We start from the raw sequence: 7,944 nt of genomic DNA, 5'->3' as shown, positions 1-7,944 counted from the left end.
AGCAGGACTGTAAAAAAATACAAAAGCATTAACTTCATAAATTGATAGGCATTTCAAAATGCCACCTAAATTAAGAGGAAAGAAGAGAAAAAGCTCTGCTCAAAACCACTGATGACACGAATGATGCAGCAAGAGAGGTGACAGACTGCAAGGGACTAGATCACAGGGGTCCCTAGGAGAGGGATAAATAATCCCAGAAGGTAAAGGAAGACACAGAGAACTGGAAGGAAATGAGAATAGTAAGCAGCAAATGGGGCAATCAAGAATAAAAGGATGATGTATGTGATACTCTGATGTCTCCTCTTCACATATCCTGACATTCCTGTTAGATTTTATTCCTCTTGTACACTGGGGAAGAAAGGTCAGACCTGGACCTCACTGGGCAGTAGATTTAGCTTTCAAGTTCATTCTGTTTCCTGCCACAGCATCAGGACAGACTGCTGCTCCTGCATTACAAAGCACAGATATATATATATATATTATTACTTTTTAAAAATTACTTTGTCTCCTTTTGGCCTGTGGTGACATCTTTCAAGCAGCAGAGCTTTGTGGTGTGCAGCAGCTGTCCTGCCTGAACCTCAAATGAAAAGCCCTAAGATTTGCCTCAAGTTCTATCATTCTCAGTCTCATGCAAGACCCAGGAACTTGTGTTCCCTCATTGGCCTAGCTCCTTTACTCTCTGCTAGCAGGAAACTGCACAGACAGATATTCTGATGGAATATCAGGATTTCACTGCTTGAACTCCATAGATGGATTCAGACCACAGCACAGAATGATAGCTTTCTATACAGCCTGCCTATAGCTTAAGAGACAATGCATTTCTAATGCAACAGTTACACCTTCTGAATTCTACTGACATCAGATGTTGCTAAACTGTAAAGTGATGCAGGCAAGGAGAACCTTTTGGCACTTTTGAAAGGCTTCTTTAGATAGGCTTTTCTAGATTTACTCATCAGTTCTAAAGATATCAGACCATTCATAAAGTCAGATTTTTCATCTCCTTAAGGCAACGAGGAATCAAGCGCACAAGATACCATTACTAATGCAAAAAGACTATTCATTCCTTTTGAACCAAACCCCTAAGTTAAAGAGAGTGTCTTTCAGTCCCAAACAATATCATAAAACATTACCTGAGACACCACGACAAGCTTCCCTGTCTCTGCATCAACAGCTTGCACCACTCCTGTTACCGTTCCATTCCCAACTGCCACTCCTCTGACAAGTCCGGTGCTGTTCACTGATGCAATCTTCTCATCGCTGATGGAGAAAATGATGTTGGATTGAGGTTGAGGGCCTCCTTCTGAAGTGATCTGTAATTAATAGCACACAGAACATCTAAAATCAACCCATCGCATATTTGTTTTAGTTCATGGTACAGGGTACATCTCCTCTGTGCTCAGCATCACCAGTAAGAAAAGGCTGTCTGAACCGCCCCAGCGCACCTCAGGGTTTATTTGTCCTGGCCACTGGTCCTTGCATGATGTCAGACTGGGAAATACACGAACTAAGTACAAAAGTGGACTGTGTGTGTCACAGAATGTGATAGGCCGATGCTACATCCAGTCCAGAAAGCATCAGAAAAATTTACCTCACTTTCTCTTAACTCTACATGTGCTCTGTGCTTCAGTTTGTAGAACCAGCCACTATGCTTAACTTCACAGAGGTGACAGATTATTAATGCTGTGCTGGTATTTAACATGGGAAAAGTTGGCACTCCCTTGACACAAATAAATACAAAAACTTTGATCTGGCACTACAGTAAAATGGAAAGCGGCTCAAGAATTAAACTATTTTTGTTAGGAGTATTCAGTGTGAATGTAGCTAAACCGCCAAGTTGAGTACCTACTCCAGAAAAATTAAGTTCTAAACATTTATTCTAAAATAGAAATTACAAAAGAAAGAAAGAATCTAAGGAGATGCCTTACCTGAATCGTGGCCCCAATAATTAGGGTCACTTGCCTTGGCAGTAGTCTAAATGGGGGAAAGACCTAAAAATAGAAATAGGAATACTTGCATTCACGCTATTTCCATCAGATAAATTACGTCACAAAACAGTACACACAAGTGTAAAACTGAGTCTTCACTTGCTTAATTACAGTAAATTGAGCATGCAGAAACCTAACTAATCACTTGCAATTAAAACACACTATGAAATCTGAAACAGGCTAGCATTTGGAGAACTTCTGGGCAGAATGAGCTGTTCACTTTTTCTAGCAAATTAATTACTATACTATGAATTAACTATCATACACTGTTCCCATTCTGTCATAACATAGATTTTGTTTATGCATCGATTTTATCTGAAATTATGTACTTCAATCTGTTGCGGAGCAGAGTTGATTCTTTGTCCTCTTTTGTCAGCAACAGTTGCCATAAGAGTCGTCTGACCAATGGCCATCCCATGCACTAGAAAAGCAGCAGTATGATCATCAAGAGCTTCACTGAGTGGGCTGTAGCAAAGAAACATTAAAATAGAGAAGTTCAGTGAATAAATTACATTAATAACAAATGCAAAGGACTTATTTAGTGCATAGCTGTTTCATCATAAGGACAACTAAGTGATTATGTCTTAAGCAAAATTAAGGTAACCATCGCCTTCCTACACTTAACACCACGAAATGGCTCTTTGTAGTCTATGTTTTATCTTAAAATGAAATACCTGAAATGAAAATGAAACAAGAATGTCAGTTGTTAAAGATCAAAACTCTGCCAAGGAGCCCACTAACAATTTGAGCAGTATGGGCAATAGTGGCACAAGTCTTGACACTATTGAATGGAGTGGGATAGACACAGCCAAGCAGTACTGCATGGTGTACAAAAACATACACATGGACTTCCCTGTACAAAGCAGAATGATTTTCACTGATCATTTCTAAATTAAGAGTCAAGAGTCCAAAAACCTTTTTTTTCTGTGATTTTAATCATTGTGTTTAAAGCTTGGAAAATCAGGAGCTTCAAGGCAATGGGATGATTTAGCCTACCTGTTTCTAAAAGGCTAAGTAACAGACAGAAGGAGTTTGGTAACATCAGACATGTCTTCAGAGTTCTCCACCTGACACTATTCACCAAGTCATTGCTCCCAAGATGCATAAGGCTCCATGAAATATTATAGCATACGCATACAGTCTCATTCATCAGCCAAGAAGATTCAGACTGTTAGTTTAGGCAATTTTCCTGGCAAATAACCATTTTTCACTAATGAACAGGTAATTAAAACTTTACAAATACAAAATAAATAAAATTTCAGTCATTGAGTATTACCATGCCTCCAAGCCAATACCTATACTCATTTTTACTCATATTTGCAGATTAATAAAAAAAAAAATCCATTAACTTACACAAGTGAAACAATCTGAGATGCTGCCCTTAGTTTTAGATCCATGACAGCAAAGTATTTCGCCAGAAAAGGTTTCTTAGTGTCATCCAGAACTCTGACATAAGCTTTAACTGTTTTACCGATCTCCACCTGAAATACAGTCACATCCACTCATTTGTCATTTAAACTATTATTATTTACTAGCATAAAGGTTTTCATTTTATTTCGTATTACACTTTTACTGGAGTATTAGAGATAAAGCCCCAACATTAGATTAGCACTGATTTTTAATGAATAATCCCTGCCAGCTATAGTTAGCGTCAAATTAAATAAATGAATTCAGGTCTTTCAGCTGGCAAGAGCATAATTAAAACATCCAGAAATATCAACACTTATTTTGGATAAGGCGTACCCAAGCTGGCAAGTAAAATGAGTTGGGCGTTTTGTTGTTCATTTTTAAACCATGACATATGAAAAATGACCTTGGGGCAAAAGCTACTCCTGAAAGAATTGCTCTCATGCACTTTAAACAACAGGAAATGTAAATTAGTGTGTTCATATAAATGATGAATTAATATTGCTGTGTAAATGCAAAAGTTGAGATTGCTGCTACACAGAACATGAAGTAAGAGACACCTGATACTCTGAAAGACTTAGAACCCAAAAGGATAAATTTGGGAGGGAGAAACAGAAACACAGGGAGATCAAATTGGTTCTCTTAGGTCATACAGCCACAGCAGAGGGCCCTAACCACTACACCCTGTCATCCTATACATGTCTCATCTCTGTGTCTACGACCAGCAGGAGGAATCAGGGCAATTGGGATCAGCTAATAATGCTGGTTTCAAAGCCACCAACCTTGTCAACAACTCGGACATACAGTTCCTGTATATCAGATACATAAATTTCAGCTTTAGCTGGTGCAGGGAAAGCCAAACACAAGTCATGAATCATTACAGTCACTGATCCTGGAAGCAGAGGATGCACCTGAAATGCCAGAAGAAAATTCTATTATAGCACTTCTTACTTTCATTTGCCTGTCATTCATAGGGTAAAATTTGTATAGCTTTCAGGACACATGCAGTTGGATGCAGAAGTCTCCAAGCCTTAGACACAGATAATTCTTTCACCAAAGTGAAAGTAAAGCTGTAAAATATATGTAAAAAGTAACATACTTCTGGGCAACAACTGAATTAACACATCTTGATCTTGAAGCACTTTGACATCCTGTTATTCTCCTTCTGCCATCAGAAGGACAAAAAACCCACAACAAATCATTCAGAGCAATGAAACTTTTTTTTAGTGGAATGAGAAGCAAAGTGATAAGAGAAAAAAAAAAATATCAAGGACAGAGACTTTGTTTACGAAGTATTGGTACTGCTTCCTACATGATTCATAGTTTATCGATATTGCTTTTAATCTGAATAAGTAGCTAAAAATCTGGTGGTAGATCTTCTCAAGTAAGAGGATGAGTGACAAATCAGGTATTTCTTTGCTAGAACTATTATTATTATTATTATTCTATTATTTTTTAATACAAAAAATGTACACCTTACACTTCTCAGAATACAGCGAGATTCAGACAATGAAGAAAGAGACCTCTGCTCACAAACACAAGCCCTCACAACCAGGCACCAATCCCAAAGTCGACTCCACACTTTCTCAAGGCCATGCATCCACACCTTGCTCACATCATCTTTGCAGCTCTCTTGCAATTTGCCTGACCTTGCCTTGCACCTCAGAGACGATCCCCACTGTTCGTTCCACCTTCACAGGTACCTTTGCTTTGGCCAGAGACATTGCAGACATTTGGTGTCCTATTCTATGCACTCATCTGGCTTATAAAGATGAATTCTGAAACATGGGGTGATGGCCAGCCCCCCAGTTCAAAAGGAATTTAATACAATTCACAGCATTACTTGGCAGCACTTCAGGAGTTAGCACTAAGAGCAGGGGGAAGAGCTGACATTTTGTTCTTTGAGGGCACCACTCTTACTTTTGCCTCAAAATAGAAAAGAATATAGAGTTTTACTGTCAGCTTTCAGAACAGCAGCAGTTCCCTAAGTGGGTGGCTAATACAGGTGCTGGGAGCATATATTCACGCATAGCCATGGAAAGTAGAGACGGGGATGTGGCCAGGAGGAGGCACCCAGCACGACTGTGGGGAGGAAGATGTAATGGGACACCAGAGAAAAGAAGCCACCGGAGCAGAGGGCCAAAAGGGAACACTTACAGAAACTGTTCCTGTCCCCACCACCTCTTCTGTTCTCATCTCCCATCAGGTGTCCAGTGCCTCCCTAGCACACAGTGTATTTCACCGTGTACCACTATTCATTCTCCCTCCATGCTACCACCCACATCCAGACAAGCTGCTGTGTCAGAAGTAGGGTAAGAAGTATAGAATTTATCCTTGGTAGTCCCAGTAAAGTCTGAGAGTCACTGCTCTAGATAACTTGAATTTAGTTTCTCAGAATAGTTTACTATCAAGCCATCCTGCATCAACTTGGCTCCTCTGTAAGCTGCTATCGCATCACTCTGGTACATCAGCCTGGAACTTGCTGATTTTCTAAACAGACCATTCTGCTGGCTTCCAAAGAAAGAAAAATCCATAGGCAATACTGGGATTTAACTCACACATAGCACGCAGGACTAACAAACTTTTAAAATATGGGGGGTTTGGTTTGGTTGTGGTTTTTTTGGTTTTGTTTTATTTTGGTTGGTTGTTTTTTTTTCAAGAAATGGTTTTTAAATGTGTTAAAAAGTGGAGTTTTCTCTCCTTTAGTCTGACAGATAGTTCAGATAAATCTCTGTATTTCACAAAGCCTATCTTGCTGGCACTGTTCCACTAAAGTTCACTGCTCGATTCCGAAATTATCTTGTGTACATCAGTTAAAGGACTGCTAAACCCATGAGGGAGATCTGAAAAACTTTCAGGAGTTGAAAAAGTGTACAATGTACAAAAATACGTTAATCTCTTATTTTCATCTCTGTGCCCAGCTGGCTTGGTTGGAAAAGTTTTCCCACTTTACACTTTCAACAGTTAGAGACAACTAAGATGTTTCACCAACACTTTCCATTTTCTCAACAACAAAAAAAAGTTCCACTTTTACCATCATTATTTCACAACTTCATAAACATTATTTATTACAAGATAAATCTGTAAATTATAAGTTTGTGAAGACTGCTCTTTAAAAAAATCTGTGTCACTTACAGTTCTTGTCTAATGAAAGCTACAATGCCAAAATACAATTTTATTTTTGTTCACTGTAGAATGCATCTCATATCCTGAGCCTGGATGAAGCCAGTGTGTTTATGAAATCAGGAACACTTTACTGCAATATTGTAATGGGCAAAGAACAGCTCGGTACTGGCTTTTATCTTGTACAGAGTATATGAATGCATCAGAAATGTAGTAAAACAAATTCCTATACCTGAAATTTTACCTGAAATTGCTAGTGCCAAGATCCCCTACCTGAAGCTTGACTGTAACAGGGCAAACATACACAGAACTCGGTTATTGCCTCTTTATCCACGTGTACTGGAAAACAACCAATAGCAATGAAACCGCAGAATGATATTTGAACTGCTAAAAAGACGTAAAATAAGAGAATACTTCACTCACCAAAGCAATACCTCGAGTTTCCTCATAAGCCACTCTTACAACATTTGCAACACTGGTATTAATGAAAAAATATCCAGAACCTTCTTTGATGAAAAGTTCTGCCTGCAAAACCAGAAAAACATCAAAAATTAGATTCTATCTTTCTAGTATGCTGCTAAAATTGCTAACCTTACACATACCATATATTTTTTATGTTTTCCTGCTTGCAGTTAGAAAGCAGCAGAGTAATTCCTTACCTGTACGTCAGGGTGATTATAAATGGAGATATGAGTAGGGTTCACTTTCACATCTTCCACTAGTATCAGTTCAACAGTGGCAGATACTGGTAGAAGGGGTTCATTCTGAAAGAAAGAATTATAGCTGTTAGAGGAAAAACTAAGAGTGAGAAAACAGTACCAGTCTCGTGTAAATGCAGGGAAGGATGCTTAAAGCAGATGAACAAAAAGTCAGAGCTGGAGAAGTTTAGGGTAATAGAATGTCCACAAGATCTTCACAGAATCGCAGAATGTCAGGAGTTGGAAGGGACCTGGAAAGCTCCCCCAGTGCAACCCCTGCCAGAGCAGGATCACCAGAGCAGTCACACAGGAACACGGCCAGGGCTTTGGGTGTCTCCAGACAAGGAGACTCCACAACCTCTCTGGGCAGCCTTGTAGGAGACTCAGGTGCTAGCTCTCTTCTACAGGCAAGGTCACTTACAGGACGTGCTGCTGTGTTCTGCAGCTCTGACTGAGACAAGGAACCAAGGCCTATGCATTAAAGACACAGCAGGATCAGTTAAAGACAGAATTCTTCTACTTTAAGCTCATCTTTTTAGGATTTTTCCTAGCAGACCAGCAAAAGAAATTCCTCCTTAGATGTAAGTACACAAACACTGAACCAGATGCAAGTTTAATCATTCACTAATCATAACATTAGCTTAGAAAGAGAAAATTCTTTTTAGAGGAAGTTAGTATTATGTACTCATTTCAGCTAATTAGTAGAATTATTTCCTTGATGTAGAAAGGAT

At 39.1% G+C, this 7,944-nt stretch overlaps 1 protein-coding gene across 1 annotated transcript in view; it reads right to left on the bottom strand.

The window, feature by feature from the left end:
* NUP210 (nucleoporin 210kDa) overlaps positions 1-7,944 on the bottom strand; it is a gene marked incomplete at its 5' end in the record, with an annotated part of 37,566 nt that overhangs the window by 17,265 nt on the left and 12,357 nt on the right. Inside the window, 7 exons of the mRNA XM_010191339.1 lie at positions 1,131-1,310; positions 1,926-1,988; positions 2,315-2,450; positions 3,339-3,466; positions 4,175-4,303; positions 6,939-7,040; positions 7,175-7,279. Coding sequence (XP_010189641.1) covers positions 1,131-1,310; positions 1,926-1,988; positions 2,315-2,450; positions 3,339-3,466; positions 4,175-4,303; positions 6,939-7,040; positions 7,175-7,279 — 843 coding nt within the window. The remainder of the gene's footprint in view (positions 1-1,130; positions 1,311-1,925; positions 1,989-2,314; positions 2,451-3,338; positions 3,467-4,174; positions 4,304-6,938; positions 7,041-7,174; positions 7,280-7,944) is intronic.

The sequence above is a fragment of the Mesitornis unicolor genome, unplaced genomic scaffold (genome assembly GCF_000695765.1).
Source record: "Mesitornis unicolor isolate BGI_N332 unplaced genomic scaffold, ASM69576v1 scaffold8579, whole genome shotgun sequence".
NCBI classification, from domain to species: domain Eukaryota; kingdom Metazoa; phylum Chordata; class Aves; order Mesitornithiformes; family Mesitornithidae; genus Mesitornis; species Mesitornis unicolor.
Note: the sequence above shows the minus strand (reverse complement) of the source record. Positions and strands in the feature narration are given on the sequence as shown.